Below are 25,775 nucleotides of genomic sequence, written 5' to 3'. Positions count from 1 at the left end.
TTTCATTTTGGGGGGTTAAGTACCTAGCAGTGGTATGGTTGGGACAATATAATGAATATCCCTTTAACTTCTTCTTTTTTTTTTTTTGGTCTTTTTGCCTTTTCTAGGGCTGCTCCCGCAGCATATGGAGGTTCCCAGGCTAGGGGTCAAATCGGAGCTGTAGCCACCAGCTTATGCCACAGCCACAGCCACAGCAACTCGGGATCCTAGCCGCATCTGGGACCTACACCACAGCTCACGGAAACGCCAGATCCTTAACCCACTGAGCAAGGCCAGGGACCAAACCCGCAACCTCATGGTTCCTAGTCGGATTCATTAACCACTGTGCCATGATGGGAACTCCATCCCTTTAACTTAAGGAACCACTACCAGACAGTTTTCCAAAATGGTTTTACCACTTTACATTTACATAAGCCTGGTAAGAGAGTTCTAGTACCTCTTCATTAACACTTGTTACTGCCTCTCTTGTTAATTTTAGACATCTTAGTTGAGGATATAATATTTTCTCATTTTGGTTTTGATTTACATTTTCCTAATGATTATGATGTGCTGAGTATCTTTTCATGTGCTTATTTACCTTCCATCAATCATCTTGGACAAATTGTTCAAATCTTTGCTTAAAATTTGTTCAAATTATGGAGTTCCTACTGTGTTTCAGTGGGATTGGTGGTGTCTTGGGAGTGCTGGGATGCAGGTTTGGTTCCTAGCCCAGCACAGTAGGTTAAGGATCCAGGGTTGCCATAGCTGTGGCTTAGGTCGAAATTATAGCTTGGATCTGGTCCTTGGCCTGGGAACTCTATATACCATGGGTGGCCAATAAATAAATAAATACATAAGTAAATAAATCAAATAAAATTTGTTCAAAATAAAATTTTTTAAAAATTGGGTTTTGTTTTCTTCATAATGAGTTTTTAAATTTCTTTATATATTCTGGATACAAATCCTTTATTGGATATATGATATGCAAATATTTTCTCAGTCTGTGGCTTATTTATCTTTTTTTTTTTTTTTTTTTTGTCTTTTTGTCCTTTTAGGGCCATACCCACTGCATATGGAGGTTCCCAGGCTAGGGGTCTAATCGGAGCTGTTGCTGCTGGCCTACGCCACAGCCACAGCAACACCAGATCTGAGCCACGTCTGTGACCTACACCACAGCTCATGGCAATGCCAGATCCTTAACCCACTGAGCGAGGCCAAGGATTGAACCCGAAACCTCATGGTTCTTAGATTCATTTCCGCTGTGCCATGACGGGAACTCCCTTATCTTTTTTTATTATCATTATTTTAATGGTGTCATTTGAAGAGCAGAAGTTCATTTATTTTTTGTCCATGCCCATGTCCTATGGAAGTTCCTGGGCAAGGGATTGATCCTGACCCACAGCAGTGACATTGTCAGATCCTTAACCACTAGGCCACCAGGGAACTCCAGAAGTTTTTCTTTTAATAAAGTCCAACTTATCAATTTTGGGGGAAGAATGTTGTATCTAATAAATCTCTGCCTAACCTAATGTCATATTTTCCCCTAGAAGTTAAAGAGTTTCAGGCTTTGTATAGGACTATAATCTATTTTGAATTTTTTTTTTTTTTTTTTTTTTTTTTGCATGGTGAGACTGGATTAAAATTGTTTTAGGGAGAGTTCCCCTTGTGGCTCAGCAGTAACAAACCTGACTGGTGTCTTTGAGGATGCGGGTTTGATCCCTGGCCTCACTTAGTGGGTTAAAGATCTGGCGTTGCCATGACTTGTGATATAGGTCACAGACTCTGCTCTGATCCCAAGTTGCTCTGGCTGTTGTGTAGGCTGGCAGCTGCAACTCTCATTCGACCCCTAGCCTGGGAACTTCCATATGCCGCAGGTGCAGCCCTAAAAAGCAAAAAAAAAAAAAATTCTTTTGGGGTGGGGCATTTGGATGTCCAATTGTTGTAATACTATTTGGTGAAAATGCCTATCCATTCTCTTTGCATCTTTGTCAAAACTCAGTTGTCCGTGTATGTATAGGTTTATTTCGGGACTGCCTATTCTTTTCCAGTGGTCTATTTGCCTATCTTTGTGCCAATACCACATTGTCTAGACTGAATTTTAAAGGTTTCTCCAAGACAGAAACCATGTTTTACATATCTTTGTCCAACCGACATTTGCCAGTCATTTACTTTGAATATATTAACCAGTATATTTGTTATATTGGGGAAAAAAAACCAACAGAAACCTTAAGACAGTCATTTACAAAGAAAATGCAGGACTGTTGAATATTTTGAAATATTTATATTTAACACATAAAGGCAAAAAATATCAAAAAGTTTTCAGGGAGCTTGTGTATCTTTGAAATTTAACTTAAATTTAAACTTGAATTCAACTTTAATCTCTGAGCTTTGGAAATTAAAACATAAAACAGTGTGTCGTTTGTTGTCTCTTAATCCTCTCATTTCTGTCTTTCACGACTCCTATACATTAAATGTTTGTTTTTGTTCTTTTTCAAAAGGAATTTTAATTATATTGAATGTGAATGTATTTTCTTTTTAAAATTAAAACCCAGGAGTTCCCATTGTGGCTAAGTTGTTTAAGGACCCGACACTGTCTCTGTGAGGATGCAGGTTTGAACCCTGGCCTCGCTCAGTGGGATTCAGATCTGGCGTGGCTGCAAAGCTGTGGTGTAGGTCAGAGATGTGGTTCAGATCTGGTGTTGCTGTGGCATATTTGACCCCTGGCCTGGGAACTTCCATATACTGCAGGTGTGGCCATAAGAAGGAAAAAAAACTAAAACCCATATCCTTTTAATGATTCCCATAAATCCTTATCCCACCCCCTTTTTGCTGTTTGCTTTGCATCCTCCTGGACCCCTTTCTAATGCGTTTTTGCACATATTTAATATTTTCTACTAGTTTGCAATTCTTACTCTTTTTTTTTTAATAATGATTTTTTTTCCAATTATAGCTGGTTTACAGTATTCTGTCAGTTTTCTACTGTATAGCAAGGTGACCCAATCACACTACATGTATACATTTTTTTTCTCACATTATCATGCTCCATCACAAGTGACTAGATATAGTTCCCAGTGCTACACAGCAGGATCTCCTTGCTTAACCATTCCAAAGGCAATAGTTTGCACCTATTAACCCCAAATTCCCAGTCCATCTCACTCCTTCCCCCTCCCCTTTTGCAAAAAATATGGAATGCTTCATGGATTTGCGTGTCATCCTTGCACAGGGGCCATGCTAATCTTCTCTCTGTTGTTCCAATTTTAGTATATGTGCTGCTGCAGCAAGCACCAGTTCTTATTCTTATAACTTGAAAATTTGACACAAAACTGTACTTTTCTTTCTTGCTTTTTTTGGGCCACACTTGCGGCATATGGAAGTTCCCAGGCTAGAGGTTGAATCTGAGCTGCAGCTGCCAGTCTATGCCACAGCAACGTAGAATCCAGGCCAAGTCTGTGACCTACACCACAGCTCACGACAATGCCAGATCCTTAACCCACTGATCGAAGCCAGGGACTGAACCCCTGTCCTCATGGATACTAGTCTGGTTCGTTACTGCTAAGCTAAGCATAGGAACTCCGTAGATTGTACTTTTCTAACTAGAGCTTTAGCATTTCTTTATCTACTTTTTGGTAACCTCTCCTTCACTAATTGCTTATGTTTACATTGTCCAAAATTTTAGTTTCTGATTTTTGGGGGGGTGTGGGTACACTCACGGTATGTGAAAGTTCCTGGGCCAGGATTGAACCTGAGCCACAGCAGTGACAACACTGGATCCTTAACCTACTAGGCCACCAGGGATCTCTTCTAGTTTCTGATTTTTAAAAAATGAGTAGTTCCAGTTGTGGCTCAGTGGGTTAAGAATCCAACTAGTATTCATGAGGATGTGGGTTCAATCCCTGGCCTCACTTAGTGGGATAACAATCTGGAGTTGCCACAAGCTGCATTGTAAGCTGCAGAGGCAGCTCAGATCTGGCGTTGCTGTGGTGTAGGACAGCAGCTGCAGCTCTGATTTGACCTCTAGACTGGGAACTTCCATGTGCCGCAATTGTGGCCCTAAAAAAGAAAAAAAAATGTAATGAATACTTATTTTTTTGGCTGTGTCTGGAGGCATGCAGATGTTCCCAGGCCAAGAATTGAACCTATGCCACAATAATGACCTGAGCAACAGCAGTTGCAATGCTGGATCATTAACCTGCTAAGCCACCAGGGAAGTCCAACGAATATTTATTTTAAATTATTTGGTTTTGATAAAATTTGTCTTCCATTGTTAATTGCCTTGCACATACCTATGCTCCTATAGTCTATACCTGGAAGATAGTCTAGTGCATGTGAAGGTTGGGTTTGGGTGGGTGAGCAGTGGTGCACAGAGATTATTTGCTGGGCTCTTCTCACTGCGATTCTCCAAATAATGACCCTGTTGGTTGTCTTCACGTCCGTTCCTGTTTGAGCTTCCCGTTCTACCAACAGAACCCTACGATTCATAGTCAGGGGCTGCAGGTTCTCCCTTCAGTCTGACCTTTGTGTTTCTTGGGGATTTCTCAGTAATTTGTTAATTAAGAGTTCTCTTTTTGGTTTCTAGCTCAGTATCTGTGTTTATTTGTTCATCTTTATATTTATTGTTCGTACCTTTTCTGTTATATTTAGGGCTTCAGTATGGAAAGGGAAGACCGTGACCTGTTATTAGTCTGATATTTTTGAACCTGGAAGTCCTGTTTTCTTTCTCAGTTTGTGAACTGCTTTTGCTGAGATTGACTTGAATGACAATGCTGTGAGTGTAGCACTGATGAAGGAGAAAGCTGGTGATCTTTCGGATGGTTTACTTCCACACCACTGTGTCTCATATCATCAGCGATTTACTGAACTACGTTGAATGGGAAAAGTGTGGGTAGGATGGGGGTCAAGTGCTTATAGTGGAATAGTGTTTGTGCACATCTATACATACTTACTTTTTCTTTATTCACTTACTGTTTTACCTGAAGTTTATGTTTCCCTGGACCTTTTTCAAATTCAAACATCGAAATATTATATATAGTAAGTGAAATTTGCCAAGATACCAAATAGCAACCTCTATTTTAGATCATTGTAGAGCTTTGGAAAAAATTGTTAATTACAATAGGGAGATAAAGTATTTCTTTCCAGTCTCTATGGGATTATGCTTAGATCAAGACCAGGGACTGAGAAAGATGTAAAGAGGTATAGCTCAGAAGGAAACAGGAAAGAAATTTAGAAAAATAATGTATGTATAGTTCTGTATGTGCCTATATTCTACCTTTTTTCTTAAAACGTTGGTTTCTTTTCTTGATATTTCTCCAAGTTTCATACTAGGTCTTTTATTTTTCTTTACTTATTTTGGCAGTCATGAAGCCTTTTTTTTTTTTAAATTGAGATGTATTTCACATGCCATAGTATTTGCCTTTTAAAGTATACAGATCAGTGATTCTAGTATATTCTCAAAGGTATGCAGTCATCGTCATTATTTAATTCCAGAATATTTTTATCACCCCAAAGAAAACACACACCTGTTAACAGTCACTTCCCATTTTCCCCTCCCTCTAGCCCCTGGCAACCACTAGAGTTGTCTAGTTTCTATTTGTCCACCTCCTGTCTTTATGGATTTGTCTATTCTGGACATTTTATGTAAATGGAATCAAATAATATGTGACCTTTTGTGTCTGTCTTCTTTCTTTCTTTCTTTCTTTTTTTTTTTTTTGTCTTTTTGCCTTTACTTGAGCCTCTCCCTCGGCATATGGAGGTTCCCAGGCTAGGGGTCTAATTGGAGCTGTAGCCACCAGCCTACGCCAGAACCACAGCAACGCGGGATCTGAGCCGTGTCTGTGACCTACACCACAGCTCACGGTAATGCCAGATCCTTAACCCACTGAACAAGGCCAGGGATCGAACCTGCAACCTCATGGTTTTTAGATTCATTAACCACTGTGCCATATGGGAACTCCCTGTCTTCTTTCATTTAGCATAACTTTTTCGATGTTCATCTATGTTGTGCCATGAATCAGTAATTCCTTCCTTTTTAATTGTTGGATAATAGTCCATTATATCGATATACCTCATGTTGTTAATCCATCTGTTAGTTGATGGCTATTGGATTGTTCCTACTTTTTGGCTATCATGAATAATGCTGCTGTGAACATTTCATATGCAAGTTTTTACTTGGACACATGCTGTCATTTCTTTATTCCTAGGAATGGAATTTCTGGGTCATATGGTGCCTCAATGTTTAACCTTTCAAGGAACTGCCAAACTGTATTCCAAAGCACACCATTTTATATTGTCACTAACAGTGTATGAGGGTTCCAAAGTCTTTACATCCTCACCAACACTCGTTATTGTCTGTTTTAGCCATCCTAGTGCGTATGAAGTGGCATCTCATAGTGGTTTTCATATACACTTCCTTAATAACTAGTGATATCAAGCATCTTCTCATACGTTTATCAGCCATTTGTGTGTCTGGAGAAATGTCTATTTAAATCTTTTGCCCATTTTTAAAAACCGAGTTATCTTTTTCCTGTTGAATTATAAGAGTTCCTTGTATATTTTGAATACTAGGCCCTTATCACATATGATTTGCAAATGTTTTCTTTTGTAGGTTGTCTTCACTTTTTTTTTTTCAGCCAAGCCCATGGCATATGGAAGTTCCTGGGCCAGAGATCGAAGCTGAGGCACAGCAGTTACAATGCCAAATACTTGGCTGTTAGGCCACCATGGAACTCCCATGTCTCCACTTTTTTGATGATGTCTTTCAAAGTACCGAAGTCTAGTTTATTTTTTTCTGTGGTTTCTTGTGTTTTTGGTGTCATAGCTGAGAAATCATTGCCTAGTCCAAGGTCAAAAAGATTTATACCTGTATTTCCTTCTAAGAGTTTTATTGTTTTGGCTCTTAAGTTTAGTTGTTTCATCCATTCTGAGTTAATTTTTGTATGTGGTGTGGGATAAGAGTTGAACGTCATTCTTTTGCTTGTGAATATCCAGTTTGTCCCAGTACCAGTTGCTGAATGAGTCTTATTTTTAATAATTATTTTAGGTCCTTATTGTCATTGAATTATCATAACAGCCCTATGAGATTTAACTGTCATTATCAACTCCATTTTATGGGTTTTGATAGTGAGTCTCAAAAGCTAAGCATCTTGTCCAAGGTCTCATAGCTCAAACCTCATATCTTGCTGACTTCAGAGCTCTAATATTTAACCACTAGGTGACATTTTCTTTGAATCTGTGAAATGTACACACTCTTGGTCAAGTAGCAACAATACTCAGAAATTAAGTGGTTTTCTAGGACCAAAGAACATTGTGGAACTAACACTATAAGGTTCAATAACAAAGAAAAGAGAGCCCTGCAGGGTTTTGAGCTTTTCTACCAATTCCTACTTTTATCCAGTAATACCTAATCCCTCTAGGACCCTTGGCAAGGGATTTTAAGACTGCTTTTTTTTTTTTTTTTTTTTTTTTTTAAACCAGGGACTAGAGTAATGCTGACTTTCAGAGCTTTCTGTGATGATAACAATGTGTATGTCAGCTCTGTCCAGTACATCAGCCCCTTACCAGTTGTGGCTATGAACACTAGAAGGAACTGACTTTTTTTTGATAGCAGTAAAACATACAAAACAGGAAATTTACAATTTTGGGGAGTTCCCTGATGGCCTAGTGCTTAGGACTTGGTGCTTTCACCACTGTGGCCTAGGTTCCATCCCTGGTCTGGGAACTGAGATCCCACATCAAGCTGCTGTACCAGGCAGGCAAAAGAAAAATAAATATATATATTTTTATTTATATATGTATATATTTAACCCTTTTAAGGATACTGTTCAGTGACAACAAATTCATTCACACTGTTGTGCAACCATCACCACCATCCATCTCCAGCACTTTTTCATCTTCCCCACCTGAAACTCTGTATCCATTAAACACTAACTCTCCCCGCGCCCCCCTCCAGTCCCTGGAACCCTTCATTCTATTCTCTGTGCCTATGAATTTGACTACACTAGGAACCTCATATGAGGAGGAAATGAATTTTTGATTTTCATTAATCTGAGTTTACATAGATAATGTATGGCTAGCCGCTGTCTTGCTGGATAGTGCAGGCCATGCGCCAGGGTGGGCTGGGCAGAGGTGTGCCTTTCACAAGGTGTATCTGCTCTCTGGCACAGTCTGGGTCCACGGCGTCCGGTGTGTACTTATTTTCCAGGCCTTTGTGGTAGGTGAGAGCCCTGGCCGGGAGAGGGAGAGATGTCTCCTGAGATCCTTTGCCATTTTCTTGTGTTGAGTTGTAAGTGTTCTTCTCACATTCTGCATAGCAGACTCTTACCACATATCTGATTTGCCAAGGTTTTCTTCCATTCTGTGGGTTGTCTTCGCTTTGTTGATGGTATCCTTTGAAGCACCAAATTTTAAAATTTTGATGAAATCCCAAATTGTTTCTTTGAGGTGTAACTCAAACAACCATCTCTTGGTGCAGAGGCTGAAGGGCCTTGATTTCGCTGGAACACTGAGTCTGGATCCTTCCCCCACCCCCATGGTGGGCTCCAGGAAACCTCTACTCTTCACCCCCAGAGTCCCTACTCTGGATAGGGAATTGGCCCAGTTTTCTGGCCCTCTAGGATGCTGTGAGATGGCATGAAGCAGTATTTTTCAGGGTTTGGCACCTACAAAAAGCTGGCCCCTCAACAATCTGGGCGAGGAATTAGCACCGTCCATGTCTGTCAACATAGCATTATGTGTGGATCATAAATCCCATCACAGGTGGAAGTGAAATTGGGCTCCTTAACCGACGTGACAGTGTCTCACCCTCCTTGTTCTGTGGCTTTTCCAGTTCTGGACTTCAGTGACCCCTTCAGCACAGAGGTGAAGCCCAGGATCCTGCTCATGGGGCTGAGGAGGAGCGGCAAGTCATCCATCCAGAAAGTCGTCTTTCATAAGATGTCTCCCAACGAAACCCTCTTCTTGGAGAGCACGAACAAGATCTGCCGGGAGGACGTTTCCAACAGCTCCTTTGTAAATTTTCAGATTTGGGACTTCCCAGGACAGATTGACTTTTTTGACCCTACCTTTGACTATGAGATGATCTTCCGGGGAACAGGAGCACTGATATTTGTCATAGACTCCCAGGTAAGGCTCAGTCTCTGGGCCCTGGCCGGGGGGTGGGGGTGGGGGCGGGATGGAGACCTTGCAGCCCCGCCATAGGCCCCCCCCCCAAAAAAAAAACAAGCTCCACTGAGATCCTTTTGGTTTGTTTTTTACAGTCAGGAATAGGCCTTAAAACCAGCCTAGCATTTCTCCGTTGAGGCTCTCTGGCTTTGCAAAGGGGAAAAGACTCCCTTCATGCCCAACAAGCCATGTTAGGGGATTGTGTGGTCTCAGCAAACCATGAGGAAACATTCTAGATTGAGGGGACCACCATGCAGGCCAGTGACAGCAACCATGTGTCCTCACCTCGTCCCTACCCTGTATTCTTGGCAGACATCTAAAAAAGAGCACAGATTCTCGGCAACAAAAATGCACATATATCTACATTTCAAAATGGTTTATTTCCTAGGAAGATAAAGTTGTAGGTATGAACATTTTTCTTCTGAATCAAACTGCTGTAACTATTACTAGTATATCATTGATTAAGATGGCATGAATATTGTGTATTTTACAGGTAACTACATATAAAAAGTAAAATTTGAGATAAATGTATATTTTTTTCCCACTTGATTCATGTATCTGTGCTTGAATAAGACAGATTTTGCATCAATTCTATTTTTGCTTGTTGTTTATATAGCTCTAAGTACTGAGAAGCCTTGTTCACAGAAGTAGGTGGATATGGGGTGAGTTTAGCTACAGCATTCACTCAATTATCTACACTCCTTCCAAGTTAGAGCCCCTAAATTACTCAGTATTCTATCACAAAAAATTATTTTTAGTAGTTTATCAGTAGATATCCCGATTGTGTCCTCCTTTACCTTTGCTGAAAGAAAAGAATTAGGAGCCCCTTGACTGGCAAAGAGCCTTATTTACCAGGTGTTAGAATTGCCCACTTTGTCAGTAGTCAGACCAGCCTTCTGAATGGTCTCTTTGGTACCCTGTTTTTTTTTTTTTTGTTTTTGTTTTTTTGTCTTTTTGCCTTTTCTAGGGCCGCTTCTGCGGCACATGGAGGTTCCCAGGCTAGGGGTCTAATCGGAGCTGTAGCCGCCAGCCTACACCAGAGCCACAGCAACTCGGGATCCGAGCTGAGTCTGAGACCTACACCACAGCTCACGGCAACGCCGGATCCTTAACCCACTGAGCGAGGCCAGGGACCGACCCCACAACCTCATGGCTCCTAGTTGGATTTGTTAACCACTGCACCATGACATGAACTCCTACCCTGGGTTTTTTAATACCCTGTGCCTTTCTCCTTTGAAGTGGGAGCAGGGCTGGTGGTTTGAGGGGAGGAAGGGAAGGGAAGCAGCAGGACTGCAGGTGCATCTCTGGCAGGTCAGTCTTAGGACAAGGGCACAGGTATCAGGCATCAGGCCTGGACATTAACGCTTTTCAAACTCTCCATGTCCTGGCACTCTCAGAAAGTGTCCCTGGGAGTTCCTGTTGTGGCTCAGTGGTAACAAACCCAACTAGTATCCATGAGGATGTGGATTAGATCCCTGGTACTGCTCAGTAGGTTAGGGATCTGGCGTTGCCATGAGCTGTGGTGTAGGTTGCAGATGTGGCTTGGATCTGGCATTGCTGTGGCTGTGATGTAGCCTATGGCTACAGTTCCGATTTGACCTCTAGCCTGGGAACTTCCATATGCTGCAGATATGGCCTTATAAAGAAAAAAAATTAAATTAAAAAAAAAAAGTGTTCCTGATGTGTGGCCCAGCTGGAAGGCCCTCCCAAGGGCTCTCTTTTGCAGCTGTGGGGGAAGGAAAAGCAACAATCCTACAGGAATGTGCTAAATCAACTTTAAGCTTGGTTCTTGAAGTTTCCCTGAAACTGTGGATCGACTGGCATTAGGAAAAGCTAGGAAGACTATTAGTAATAATGACTCTGAGCCCACGCTTAGAAAACCATTCTTGGAGAAGGTGACTCATGCCTGAGAGCATCATAAATTCATTCACGGAACAAGGTGCCTATTTAATATAATAATGAAAATTTTAACTAAGCCTTTTAGTTCTGATTGACTGCCCTGTGAATTTGTTGTGGAGTTGTGGGAACGTAGCCATGTGGTTAGAAGGAATTCTTTCTTTTCTGGTGAGGGGAGGCTTTAAATGCCAATGCCTGATTCATAAGCAAACGTGCCTCTCCTCCTGTGGGCTCATCCAGAAACGCAGGCTTGCAGCAGCACCTGCGTCAGATCCAGGCCTTGCTGTGAGTTGCACTTTCCCGCCTGTCCCGCTTGTACTGACCTGTTTTCTGGCGCATCTGTGGCTTTGGCAGTAGCCCCTGCCTTCCTGCCTCAGGTCAGCCAGCACCATAAATCAGGGAGCTTGGAGCCCAAGGGGAGCGGCTGGGTGTGAACAAGCCGCTGGTCGGAAGGGGAGGCTCCAGGAACTTCACGCTCCTCTGTCTCATCCAAGCTTCCTTTGCTCCCTGAGTCATGAGGCCGCTGTTTCTGTAGCTATTGAACTAGGCAGCAACAGTAGTAGCCTTACCCCTGGGTAAGTCGATTCCAACCCTGACTCATTAAGATAGTGGCTTATTTAATACTTTAATACCATGTTATGTGTACATAGCAATTTACACTTAAGGAATTCAAATTGCCAGTGCAACTCTCAGGTGCTGGTAATATGGCTTTAATGTGGCTAAAATAGACATACTTGCCTTTTTTTTTTTCCTAGAACATGCAGAAGTTCTAGGGCTAGAGATTGAACCCACACCATAGCAGTGACAGTGCCAGGTCCTTAACCACTGAGCCACGAGGGAACTCCATACTTTAAAAAAATTGTAATCATAGACAACTTACATTTGTAAGTTAGTGGCTTTATCATTCTATTCAGTTTATTTATTTTATTTTTCATTTTTTGGCTGCACCTGTGGCATGTGGAAGTTCCTGGGCCAGGGATCAAAGCCATGCCGCAGTAGCAACCCAAGCTGTTGCAGTGACAGTGCCTTAAACCACTTAACCAGGATCCATAACCCACTGCATCACAAGAGAATGCCATACTTGCCTGTTTTTAAATTGTAGCTGCAATTTTTTTTATTTTTAAAATTTATTTTATTCGAATTCAAGCCACAGCTGCAGCCTACACCATAGTTACAGGCAATGCTGGATCCTTCACCCACTGCAGCACAGTGGGAACTTCTATTTGGTTTTAATTTTGCCTGAACACAAAACGTGGACCTTCCGTTTGTGTTGGTAAATGTGTTGTTTTATTTGGTTTCTTGGTTTGTTGTGTTTTATTTTGGCCATGGGGCAGAGAAAGGCGAAAGAGTAAGAACTAGATCATTTTAAGTTACACTTTTATTTATTATTTATTTATTTATTTATTTTTTGGTCTTTTTTTTTTTTGCTATTTCTTGGGCCGCTCCCTCGGCATATGGAGGTTCCCAGGCTAGGGGTTGAATCGGAGCTGCAGCCACCGGCCTACGCCGGAACCACAGCAACGCGGGATCCAAGCCGCGTCTGCAACCTACACCACAGCTCATGGCAACGCCGGATGGTTAACCCACTGAGCAAGGGCAGGGACCGAACCCGCAACCTCATGGTTCCTAGTTGGATTCGTAAGTTACACTTTTAAAAAAGTAAGGGAGTTCCTGTCGTGGCGCAGTGGTTAACGACCATGAGGTTGCGGGTTCGATCCCTGCCCTTGCTCAGTGGGTTATGGATCCAGTGTTGCCGTGAGCTGTGGTGTAGTTTGCAGACTCGGCTCGGATTCCGCGTTGCTGTGGCTCTGGCGTAGGCCGGTGGCTACGGCTCCGATGCGACCCCTAGCCTGGGAACCTCCATATGCCTCAGGAGCGGCCCAAGAAATAGCAAAAAGACAAAAAAAAAAAAAAAAAAAAAAGTAGGAAAAGAAGTTCCTATTGTGCCCCAAATGGTTGTGAACCTGACTAGTATTCATGAGGATGCAGGTTTATCCTGGCCTAGCTCAGTGGGTTAAGGACCTGGAGCTGCCATGAGCTGTGGTGTAGGTCGAAGATGCGGCTCCAATTCAACCCCTAGCCTGGAAGCTTCCGTATGCTGTGGGTGTGGGTCTAAAAAGACCAAAAAATTAAAAAAAAAAAGTAGGAAAAGACATTGAGAGTTCTCATTTACTCAAAATAAGGAATCGTTAAATAAGCAATTCCAGAGTCTAATATACTTTTCTATTGCAAGCAGACTGTAAAAATCACATTTGTGGGTATCTTTCCTTGATATGATTTCGAGCAGTAAACAAAACCAAACTTGAGGGAAGTGTCTTGGCAGCTCTCGAATGTCACTGCCTGTATTTCCAAGCAGTGCTCTGTTCGTCTGACACCTCATATTTTTATTTTTCGCTTGTGCATTCCTCACAATCACAGGACTGCCAGATAAATATATCACCAAGGAGAAAATGTATCCTCACAGAATGTTGCAAAATAAAGAGAATGAAAGCACCAGGAATGGTTTCCCGTGAGCTACGTGTGTGACACCGCCAGCCCCCCCGGCACAGCCTACAGAATGTGCCACATCTCCAGGGCCATCCTCGGCCCCCCCCAAAGCCATTTCACACATGCTAGGATCCAAAAGAAGAGTGTCAGCTTGACCCACATTGGTGATGGTGACTTGCCTAGACCTAATTTTCGAATAGAAACTAAGTATCATAGTTTTACTTTTTAAAATTTGTTATAGAGGATGATAAACACAGTAGAAAAAAAAATTCACAGTTCCTTTGCTCTAATACATCATACTTCTTTTTGATGTCATTTTTAGCCCTTGTAGAGCTGTGCTAGGTTATCAGTTTGTTGGTAATCAGACCATTTTATATGCTTGGTAGGAAAGTTTAGAGGAGCGATTTCTAATTTGTGCTACTCTCTTGACCTTGGCTAGTTTTGCTCACAGACATGTGCTCTTAACCTTTCTCCTCAGTTAGAGGCAGAAGTAATAGGACTTTCTGAAGTGTAATTTACATACAATAAAATGCACTCATTTTAAGTGAGTGACCTTCTAACCATCTCACCATCAAGGTAGAGAATGCTTTTTCTTTTCTTTTTTTTTTCTTTTTTGGTCTTTTTAGGGCACACCTGTGGCATATGGAAGTTCCTGGGCTAGGGAATTGGAGCTACAGCTGTAGGCCTATACTACAGCTGCAGCAATATGGAATCTGAGCCACATTTGTGTCCTACACAGCAGCCTGCGGCAATGCCAGATCCTTAATCCACTGATTGAGGCCAGGGATCAAACCCGCATCTTCATGAATGCTAGTTTTCTTAACCCACTGAGCCACAATGGGAACTCCAACGTAGAGTATATTCCTACCACTCTGAAAGCTTCCTTTGTGTCCTTTCTCTGATGTGATGTGCTTTCTGTCACTGTAGGGTAGTTTCCCTTTTCTAGAATTTCTATATGTGAAATTGTACAGCAATGACTTTAATTTTTACATGAGATATTGTAAGGTATTCAAAAAGTTCCACAGGAGTTCCCTGGTGGCTCAGCAGGTTAAGGATCTTATGTTGTCACTGCTGTGGCTTGGGTTTGATCCCTGGCCCAGGAATTGCATGCCATGGGCACAGCCAAAACAAAAAAAAAGTACTGCAAATTATCAATTATCAATCTAGAATTTTCCTGAAGGATGAGAAAAACTCTGCTCTTTTCCCTCACTTCATAGTTTCCAATTAGTATCTTTAATAATTTGATTTATCCAAAGACTAGGGATATAGTTTTATTCATTTGGTTTGGGGAATATGAGAATGCCAAGAAGACATCCCCTGTTTTATTGGCTTTCTGTATTTGTCCAGATTTGGAGTCAGAATAAGGGGTGAAAAGCCCTTTAAATTTTGTCCTGAAAATCCCTTTCCCTTTGTTGCTATAAAAACAAAACCCACTCACATCCTTTGAATGGCAGCAATGAAGAGACTCAACAACACTGGGTGTTGGTGAGAGTCTGGAGCCTCATGGACTCTAACACATTATCCAGTCAAGTTCAAGATGCTCATTCCTATGACCCAACAAGCCTGCCTTCAGGATAAGCCCTAAGAAACTCGCAAACAGGCACAGAGATGTGTGCGTGAGACTGTCCCCACTATCACTGTCAGAACTAGCACATAACTGGAAACATTCTGAATGTCCATCAACTGGCAACTAAATGATAAATTATAGACCATCCACACAATGGAATTTTATAGAGCTGTTAATAGGAATTATACTCTAGAGTTATGTGCTTCAGCAAAGGCACAATGGAATTTTATAGAGCTGTTAATAGGAATTATACTCTAGAGTTATGTGCTTCAGCAAAGGCGAATCTCACTGAGGTTGTGTGAGTGAAGAAGGCAAACTGTAATACTCCTGCAAGCCGATATTTCTGTAAATTTTAGAACAATGTAAGTGAATTCTGTGTGTTGCTTAGGGACACATGTATGTAGTCATGTATAAAGAAGTAGGTAAATGATAATAAATTCTGAGTCAGGGTAGGGGTTACCTCTGGAGTGGTGGAGGTGGAGTGATGGAGTGGGCCTGGAAGATGGGGAGAAACACAGGGCTTCAGTGTCTAATATTTGATTCCTTTTTTTTTTTTTCTCATCTTTTTGCCTTTTCTAGGGCCGTACCTTCAGCATATGGAGGTTCCCAGACCAGGGGTCTAATCGGAGCTATAGCTGCCAAGCCTACACCACAGCCACAGCAACTCGGGATCCGAGCTGCGTCTGCAACCTACACCACAGCTCACGGCAATGCTGGATCCTTAACCCACTGAGCAAGGCCAGGGATCGAACCTGTGTCCTCATGGATGCTAGTCAGATGCGTTTCTGCTGCACCACAATGGGAACTCCCAGATGGTAAATATTTAAGGCTTTGTGAACCGTGCTGTCTGAGGAATTTCCATAGAGGAAAGCCACTCAACTCTGCCATTGTCCCTAAAAGCAGCCATAGGTAATATACAAACAAGTGAGGGAGACTGTGATCCAATAACATTTTACTTACAAACAGTAGGTGAACCCAGTTTGACCTGAGGGCATGGTTTGCTGACCTCTGCTCTAGACCAGTGGTTCTTTTTTTTTTTTTTTTTTGTCTTTTTGCTATTTCTTTGGGCCGCTCCCGCGGCATATGGAGGTTCCCAGGCTAGGGGTCGAATCGGAGCTGTAGCCACTGGCCTACGCCAGAGCCACAGCAACTCGGGATCCGAGCCACGTCTGCAACCTACACCACAGCTCATGGCAACGCCGGATGGTTAACCCACTGAGCAAGGGCAGGGACTGAACCCGCAACCTCATGGTTCCTAGTCGGATTCGTTAACCACTGCGCCACGACGGGAACTCCTAGACCAGTGGTTCTTAAGGTTTTTCCGCCTGGCTCCTTCCCCATCCTCCCAGTGACCCATATCATGTTTTCATCTCTAATTATTCATTACAGTTCACTAAGAGACTCGAAATCTGGGAGGAACAGTATCCAAGGGAATGTCCTGGGTGGTGTGGGGTCATTTTCAATTCATAAAATTGCAACTCAGGGAGTTCCCTGGTGGCCTAGTGGTTAGAACTTGGCCCTTTCACCACTGCGGCCCGGGTACAATTCCTGGTCTGGGAACCAAGATCCCACATCAAGCCACTGCACACCAAGGCCAAAACAAAAAACAAACCAAAAAGCCCACCCACTGCAACTCTGATCTTTATGGCTGTCATCAAGCTAAATTGTAACTGTATTATTCTGTCCTTTCCTTCTCATTTCTTTGTTAATGAAACTGAAGTTTTCAGTCTTGATTTCTATGGAACCAGCTTTTATTTGGACTTTTGCAAAATATTTTGGGGGGTTGTGTCCATATGGTTTTTATATTAAGTGTGTCTGGAAGATAAAAATGGTACCTATGAGGTGAAGTGATGGATTGGTCAATTAGTCTGACTGGGAGGAATCATTTCACAATGGATACATACATCAAACATTATGTTGTGGAGTTCTCTGGTGGCTCAGTGGGTTAAGGATCCAGCATTGTCACTGCTGTGGCTTAAGTCACTGCTGTGGCACAGGTTTGAGCCCTGGCCCAGGAACTTCTGCATCCCATGGGCATGACTTAAAAAAGCCAAACCAAAAAACCCGTTATGTTGTACGCTTTAACCTTAAATATAGGCATTGTTTGTCAATCATACCTCTGTAAAGCTGGGGGAAAAAGACTGTGTGGAAGGCAGTTTGGAAGGTTCCAGAAGCAAAGCGGCCTCCCTGACAGGAGTGTGGTTTGTTCCTAGGATGATTACATGGAGGCCCTGGCCAGGCTCCACCTCACAGTGACCAGGGCCTACAAAGTGAACACCGACATCAACTTTGAGGTATTTATACACAAAGTGGATGGTCTGTCAGATGACCACAAAATTGAAACCCAAAGAGATATTCACCAGAGGGCAAACGATGACCTTGCAGATGCTGGATTAGAAAAAATTCACCTCAGGTGAGAACAGAAACCCTTCAGGGATGGCAGGGGGCCAGAGTTGTCATGAGTGGTTTGGCTTGGGCAGTAACTTACCTGTGTGCCCTGTTTTGTTTGTAGACATTGGGGTAGTATTGGGGAAAAGCAAGCTTTGCATGGCCAACTCCAATCTTTGGGGAAGGTGGTGGGATTTAAAAAAATCCTTTTAGGAGTTCCCTGGTGGCTCAGTGGGGTAAGGATCCCATATTGTCACTGCTGTGGCTTGGGTTGAATCCCTGGCCTGGGAGCTTTCACATGCCGCAGGCCTGGCCAAAAAAAAAAGAAAAAAGATCTTTTTTGACCAGAGGTCAAAAGCTAAAGTTCTCCTTGTATGAAAAACAACAGAAAACCCATGAACTTAATCCAGGAAGTTAATTGGTGTGGAGTTTACTATTATAGACAGTATCTATAATCATAAGTAAAGGAGAACTCTGAAAATAATTCAAATAGAAATAAATACTCACAGAGGAAAGCCACTTTTCTATAATTTTTCTAGGGTAGTATGTCTATGCATCATTCCTTTTGCAAATTGGAAAAATGAAAAGATTAGATGCTTCAGTATTAATGATTTAACTGTGACTAACCTGAGCTTATCTGGTGTGGATTCGCTTGCAGAAAATAAGGAAACTGATGTGGGCACATGTAGCTGCATTTTTTTTTTTTTTTTTTTTTTGTCTTTTTAGGGCTACACCCGCGACATATGGAAGTTCCCAGTCTAGGGGTCCAATCGGACTGTAGCTGCTGGCCTACGCCACAGCCACAGCAATGAGGGATCCAAGCCACATCTGCAGCCTACACCACAGCTCACAGTGAAGCTGGATCCCTAACCCACTGAATAAGGCCAAGAATCGAACTCAAAACCTCATGGTTCCTAGTCAGATTCATTTCCACTGTGCCACAGCGGGAACTCCTGTAGCTGCATTTTTAAGTCTTCTGGTCCAGCCAGTCAGCAGATGAGAATGGGCACAGTGCTTGTTTTGGGAGAGTTGGGAAGGAATGACTTGTTGTTGTTTTTTTTTTTTGGCCAAGGTTGTTTTGAATTCTGAAGGGGACTAGAATGTGTGCGTAAGAACTGTAGTAAACACAGATACTGGTGTTAGGACATAGCCTAGACAGTCTGTTCCTCGGTCAAAGGTAAAAGGTGATGAAATATTGTTTCATTTTTCAGCTTTTATCTGACAAGCATATATGACCATTCAATATTTGAAGCTTTTAGCAAAGTGGTTCAGAAACTGATTCCACAGCTCCCCACTCTGGAGAATTTGCTAAACATCTTTATCTCGGTAAGTAAATAATACTGTCCTGTTAGAATCATTTGCAGAATTTGAGTGAAAACAATCTTTTTTTTTTTTTCTTTTTGGCTGCCCTACGGCATATGGAATTCTTGGGCCGGGGATCAAATCTGAGCCACAGCTGCCGGATCCTTTAACCCACCGTGCTGGGCCATGGATTGAACCTTGCCTCCTGGTGCTGCAGAGATGCCGCCAATCCCATTGTGCCACAATGGGAACTCCAAAAGAACTATCTTATTTCTACTTGCTCTTGCAGCATTTCAAAGTTGCTGGAATATTACTTTTGAAGCTTGCTCCTACACAGTTGGTTTAGGTCCTTTCAGATGTAACTCCCCCAAAGATTCTTGTGCTTCACTGGTATAATCGGAATGTTTATTCAAGTTGAGGCAATTATTTAATGGTAATAGAGCTCTACCAGAGGTAGGGAGCATAAACGTTGATTTTGGCTGTAAGAGATATACTGTTGCGTTTTTAAAAATAAGTTTAGCCCTGTGAATGATGTGTTGGCTAGCTATGTCCTAAAAACCACCAGCAGCAGGCTCCACTATTTAGAGTTAAGGCAGACCTTTGGTTGTTTTCACATGGATTCTCATTGCACAATTTGGAGTTGGTTTAGATTTTTTTAAATCCATTTTTATTTTATTTAATTAATTTATTTTTTGCTTTTTAGGGCCGCACCTGAGGCATATGGAAGTTCCCAGGCTAGGGGTTGAATCGGAGCTACAACTGCCAGCCTACGCCATAGCCCCAGCAACCCAGGATCTGAGCCATGTCTGTGACCTACACCATAGCTCAGGGCAACGCCAGATCCTTAACCCACTGAGCGAGGCCAGGGATTGAACCCCGCAACCTCATGCTTCCTTGTCGGATTCGTTTCCGCTGTGCCACAATGGAAACTCCCATTTTTATTTTAAAATGAGTAAAATTCATGTTTTTACTAGGCCTTTTTCCTAATTGCAGGTACAACTCTGAGAGTCTGGAAATGCCATCTAATTTGTTTACCTAAAGTGAATAATTCATGATAATCCCAGTTTTCGTTTCTTGTGCAAGTCCATTATAAAGACGTTTCTGACAGTGAGGTTTAAATCATAATAAAACGGAACAGCCTAGACTCGCTTGTATTTTACACTGAGGATGGCATATAATTTTATGTAACTATGATGTGCCCTGAAATCAGCTGTCCCTTTAAGGCAGTATCTTCTTTTTGTTTCAGAATTCTGGAATTGAAAAGGCGTTTCTCTTTGATGTGGTCAGTAAAATTTATATTGCAACAGATAGTACCCCCGTGGATATGCAAACTTATGAGCTGTGCTGTGATATGATCGATGTGGTTATTGACATTTCTTGTATTTATGGGTAAGTAAAACATTCTGAAAGGCTACGGTAGAGCCGTACTTCTCTCCCATAACCTTTGAGACATTTGCACTTCTTTATGTGATCTTAATGCTTTTATTTGAAATGACTGAGATCTACAAATACACTATTTAGTATAGCATAAATATAACAAAAAATTATTGAGTAAATACCTGGTATTTTGCTAATAATTTTGTTGCCTACATTGTATCAGTAAATTCTCCATTATTCCATGAGGTGGGAATTGCTACCCCACATTTTACAGATGGGGAGACTGAGGTTCAGAGTGGTTACATTTCTAACCCCTGCTCACACTGTCAGTAAAGGATGGAATTAGTATTTGAATTCAAGTCTGATTCCTGGTTCCTCTAGACTGAAAGATCTGTCATTATATCATAATGTCATATACACTTGAGGGAAAGTACTAGAGTCCTTGTATTCTGCATAAATATCTCATGTTAATCATGGTTCTGTTATCTTCATTACAAAATATAACTGCTAAGTTGTTGTTTTTTCCAATATACTTTTTTTTTTTTTTTTAAATCTTTTTTCAGGAGGTTCCCAGGCTAGGGGTCCAATTGGAGCTGCAGCCACTGGCCAATGCCAGATCCGAGCCACACCTGCGACTTACACCACAGCTCTCGGCAACGCCGGATCCTTAACCGACTGAGCAAGGCCAGGGATCGAACCTGCAACCTCACGGTTCCTAGCTGGATTCATTCTGCTGCACTGTGACAGGAACTCCTCAATATACTTTAGATTATCTTCTACTGTGGGCAGCAGAGAGCTATAAAACTAAGCAAACATTACTTGATTATTATGGTCTTACCTTCTTAGAAAGCAGAACTTCTTGTACATTCAAAATAATATAAAAGGAGGAGTTCCCATTGTGGCTTAGCAGTAATGAACCCGACTAGTATCCATGAGGATGCAGGTTCAATCCCTGGCCCCATGCAGTGGGTTAAGGATCCAGCATTGCCGTGAGCTATGGTGTAGGTTGCAGCACAGCTTGGATCTTGGGTTGCTGTGGCTCTGGTGTAGGCTGGCAGCTGCAGCTCTGATTAACCCCCCTAGCCTGGGAACTTCCATATGCCGTGGGTGCAGCCCTAAAACGACAAACACCAAAACAAAACCCAAAAAACAAAAACAAACAAAAATAATATAAAATAAACAAGAGGTGGGGGACATTGATTTTGTTACCAGACATAGCAGCAACAATTCCACATAAGTATGGAGAGCGAGTGGGTGTGAACCAGTATGTCTTTCTTCTTTTTTGTCTTTTTGCCATTTCTTGGGCTGCTCCCGTGGCATATGGAGGTTCCCAGTCTAGGGGTTGAATCAGAGCTGTAGCCGCCGGCCTGCACCAGAGCCACAGCAACTCAGGATCCGAGCCGCGTCTGCGACCTACACCACAGCTCACAGCAACGCCGGATCCTTAATCCACTGAGCAAGGCCAGGGATCGAACCCACAACCTCATGGTGCCTAGTCGGATTCGTTAACCACTGCACCACCGCAGGAACTCCAGTGTCTTTCTTCTTAAGACATCAAGTTGCTACTGTCTGTTTATGCTGGATCTTACATTCTCACCAGTCGTGGATGAGGTAAAGCTTTTCTTCCTCTTTCCTCACTGACCATGATACACTTTACACAGCCTCCTCTGCCAGCTTCCGGGGGAGTCTCCAGTCGCACCATTTCTCTCTTTTCCTCAGCCCAGACTCTTTCTATTATTCAGACATGCACACACACGGTCCCCTCCATTATGACATAGGGAAAGCGATTCTTAGCTCACAGGACTGTAATGAGGATGAACTATCGTTAGGCTTCCCCTGGTGGACCCCGGGGATAAACATAGCTGGTTGTTGTTGTTATTATTACTGCTCCTCCTTCTCCTCCTCCTATTGCTAAACAGGGCTCTCCAGCTTTAGAAAAAGACCCTTTCCCAAGGTCTGCAGTGTTCGCTTGCTTTTAATCTGTAAGTGGATGACCTTGAAATAGTCCTGGAAGCTGAAAGTACCCTGATTACAGTCTAGCTGGCTGTCGTAATCAAATACAATGAACAACACAATTAATCTGGCACATATTTAATGATGTGCATAATCGTTATTTTGTCGTTTGGTAATTAGGACATAAGTGGTATGTTGTTGGTGTAAATGATGTTAATCAGAGTTACTTTGATCCAGCTAAAACAAACACGGGGTGGGGGGGTAGGCAGGAGCAGGGCCTGGCTGTCAGATTGTTTTTCTGTGGTGGAGTGCAGTGTTCTTGGGAACCTGCCCGGTTCAGTAGGAACCAGTCTGAGTCTGGGTCACAAATGGGGCGTGGGTTCTGGGGTTTCTTGAGCCTGTCTGCTGGAGCTGCCATGAGCCAGCTCAGGTGACCTTCTGGGGGTGGCTGGGGATGCAGCCCAGGAAGTAGGCGGCCCTGTAATTGGAGACCCTGGAAGCAGGTGCCCTGGTGCCTCCTTCCCGTCTGTTTAGAAATCTCAGCTGGGATTCTGAAAACCTATATACTGTTAAAGATAAGGGAAAAAGTATAGGAGGGGCTCCTTTGCCTGTGAGGAAAATATGGGAGTTCCTGTTGTGGCTCAGTGGCTTATGAACATGACTAGCATCTAGGAGGATGCAGGTTCGATCCCTGGCCCTGATTAGTGGGTTAAGGATCCGGTGTTGCCATGAACTGTGGTTCGCAGATGCGGCCGGGATGCTGTGCTGATGTGATTGTGGTGTAGACCGGCAGCTGTAGCTCCAATTAGACCCCTAGCCTGGGAATTTCCATATACCATGGGTGCAGCCCTAAAAAGACTAAAACAAACAAACAAAAAACAAAAAACAAAAAAAAAAGAAAAGAAAAGAAAAAAGAAAGGATACTTAATTCTGATTACATCAGCATCTTCAGAGGGCCCAGTTTAGATCACAAAGGCCATATTAATAATGATAATAGCAGTTAACATTCATTGTGTGTTTTATATGCTCTCACACTACACTTAGTGCTATATATGTATTATTTCATTGCATTAGGAAAGTTTGAAATAATTACTGTTACCATACAGATGAGGCTCAAAGAAGTTACTCAGTTTGCCCAAGTTTATAGAGTAAATAAGAGAGCTGAGATGCAAACCCAAGTCATCCGTGTTTGCAGGCCACACTTTTTCTTCAATAGACCAATATATTTATTAACTTTTTATTTTGAAAAAATTTCAAATCTCTAGCAACTGTGCAAGAATAGTACAGTGAACTCCTATATATACCCTTTACTAGGATTCATCAATTTTTATCAGTTTGCCCTATTTGCTTTTTCTAGTGCAGTTAGCCCTCTGTGTGGGTTCCACACTCACAGATTCAAGCAACCAGAGGATTGAAAGCGTTCAGGAAAAAATTTCAGAAAGTTTCAAAAAGCACAACTTGAGGAGTTCCCATTGTGGCAAAGTGGTTAACGAATCTGACTAGGAACCACAAGGTTGCGGGTTCGATCCCTGGCCTTGCTCAGTGGGTTAAGGACCCGGCGTTGCCGTGAGCTGTGGTGTGGGTTGCAGACGCGGCTCGGATCCCATGTTGCTATGGCTCTGGTGTAGGCTGGTGGCGACAGCTCCGATTAGACCCCTAGCCTGGGAACCTCCATATGCCACAGGTGCAGCCCTAGAAAAGACAAAAAAAAAAAAAAAAAAAAAAAAAAAAAAAAGAACACACTCTGGCAACTGTTTACAAAGAATTTTCATTGTCTTACGAATTATACGTTATCTAGAGATGATGTAAAGTATATGGGAGGATGCGTGTAGGTTGTATACTAATGGTAAGCCATTTTATTTTATTTTATTTTTGAGATTTTTTTGGGCTGTTCCCATGGACATGGAGGTTCCCAGGCTAAGGGTCAAATCAGAGCTGTAGCCATCAACCTACGCCAGAGCCACAGCAACTCGGGATCCGAGCCGAGTCTGCAACCTACACCACATCTCACGGCAGCGCCAGATCCTTAACCCATTGAGCAAGGCCAGGGATCGAAGCCGAAACCTCATGGATCCTAGTTGGATTCATTAACCACTGGGCCATGACAGGAACTCCAGGCCATTTTAAATAAAGGACTTGAGCATCTGTGGATTTGGGTATCTACTGGGGGGACACCACCACCACTGAGGGATTACTGTACAAGTTTGCTTTTGCTGAACTATTTGGGACTAAGTTGAAAACATCATGATTCTTTTTTTTTTTTTTTTACCTTTTTTTTTTGTGTTTTTAGGGCCGCACCTGCAGCATATGGAGGTTCCCAGGCTAGGGGTCTAATTGTAGCCGCAGCCACTGGCCTATGCCAGAGCCACAGCAACACGGGATCCGAGCTGCGTCTGCAACCTACACTACAGCTCACGGCCACGCCAGATCGTTAACCCACTGAGCAAGGCCAGGGATCGAACCCGGAACCTCATGGTTCTTAGTCGGATTCGTTAACCACTGAGCCACGATGGAACCCGGAACCTCATGGTTCTTAGTCGGATTCGTTAACCACTGAGCCACGATGGGAACTCCCAAAGACATTTTCTTAAAGGACCACAGTCAACATGGCTATATTAGTCTATTATCTAATGTAGAGTCCATTTTCAAATTTTACCAAAGGTCCCAATTCTGTCCTTTTTTTTTTGGCCTTGCCTGGGCAAGGGATGGAACCTCCCTCTGGACCCCAGTTGCTGCAGTGACAATGCTGGATCCTTAACCTGCTGCACCTCAAGAGAACCCTCCAATTCTATCTTTTATAGCAGTTTCTACCTGGATCCAGGATCTAGCCCAGGATTTGGCTGCCATATCCCTTTAGGCTGCCTTATCTTGGATCAGTTCTTCACCCCTTCTTAGTCTTTCATCAAGTCATGCTTTTGACAGTCCAGATATTCTGGAAACAGGAACCCTCTGTGGGCCATGAATGGAGAAAGAGTAGCCTCCATCCCTCACCTGTGTTCCTCAGGTGCCTGGAGAGTTGCTCAGCTGTCACACGGGCCACTCAGTGTGTCAGTAGGAAAGTGATGATCATACACTGTGTACATTCTTGTGATTGGGTGTTTCTGAGATCTTTAACTAGAAGGCACTGTTAATGTAAACTCCTTATTATGATTATCATTGTCTGTGGGAAAGCCAGTCTTTGACACTGGAGTACAAATTATAATTCTTTCTCAATGGTCAAATATGTTTTGGTTTCTGTCCCCATTTAGTCTCAAAGAAGATGGAGCAGGAACCCCCTATGATAAGGAATCAACAGCCATTATAAAGCTGAATAATACAACAGTTCTTTATTTAAAAGAGGTGACAAAGTTCCTGGCTCTTGTTTGCTTTGTCAGAGAAGAAAGCTTTGAAAGAAAAGGTAATTTGTGTGTGTGTGTGTGTGTGTGATTTAAATGAAGCATTTCAATTCAGACGAATACTGCCTTTCCTGCTTGTTGAGGGTGGGTGGACAAAAGCATGCCTCTGGAGCCTTCCAGACTCTAGTCACTGGCCTCCTTGCCTCCTGCCCACATCACTGGGGTTTTGGGATCCAGTGAACCAGCCTGCCCTCTAAGCCATGCAGTGGCTGTGATGCGTCAGTGGAAGCAGACCATCCTCCCAAGGGCCTTGGCTTTTCTGCGCATGAAGCTGG

At 42.7% G+C, this 25,775-nt stretch overlaps 1 protein-coding gene and 1 non-coding gene across 5 annotated transcripts in view; one reads left to right on the top strand and one right to left on the bottom strand.

Moving 5' to 3' along the window:
* RRAGD (Ras related GTP binding D) overlaps positions 1-25,775 on the top strand; it is a 50,578-nt gene that overhangs the window by 13,555 nt on the left and 11,248 nt on the right. For 3 of the 4 annotated variants that reach the window (XM_084963298.1, XM_013992680.3, NM_001243623.1), the window contains 5 exon segments: positions 8,801-9,096; positions 17,299-17,498; positions 18,685-18,799; positions 20,022-20,164; positions 25,354-25,502. In XM_084963298.1, coding sequence (XP_084819424.1) covers positions 8,854-9,096; positions 17,299-17,498; positions 18,685-18,799; positions 20,022-20,164; positions 25,354-25,502 — 850 coding nt within the window. In that variant the 5' untranslated portion in view covers positions 8,801-8,853. 4 annotated transcript variants of the gene reach the window in all.
* Positions 3,158-3,264, bottom strand: LOC146406101 (U6 spliceosomal RNA). The gene has a single exon (XR_014833137.1). It is a non-coding gene; the product is annotated as a U6 spliceosomal RNA (small nuclear RNA).

The sequence above is a fragment of the Sus scrofa genome, chromosome 1, assembly GCF_054392235.1.
Source record: "Sus scrofa isolate SSC_HxYL_T2T_F1_AM1 chromosome 1, Sscrofa_HxYL_maternal_Yorkshire_Landrace_v2.0, whole genome shotgun sequence".
NCBI lineage: Eukaryota > Metazoa > Chordata > Mammalia > Artiodactyla > Suidae > Sus > Sus scrofa.
The sequence above is the reverse complement of the archived record's forward strand: the minus strand, read 5'-3'. Positions and strand labels throughout refer to the sequence as shown.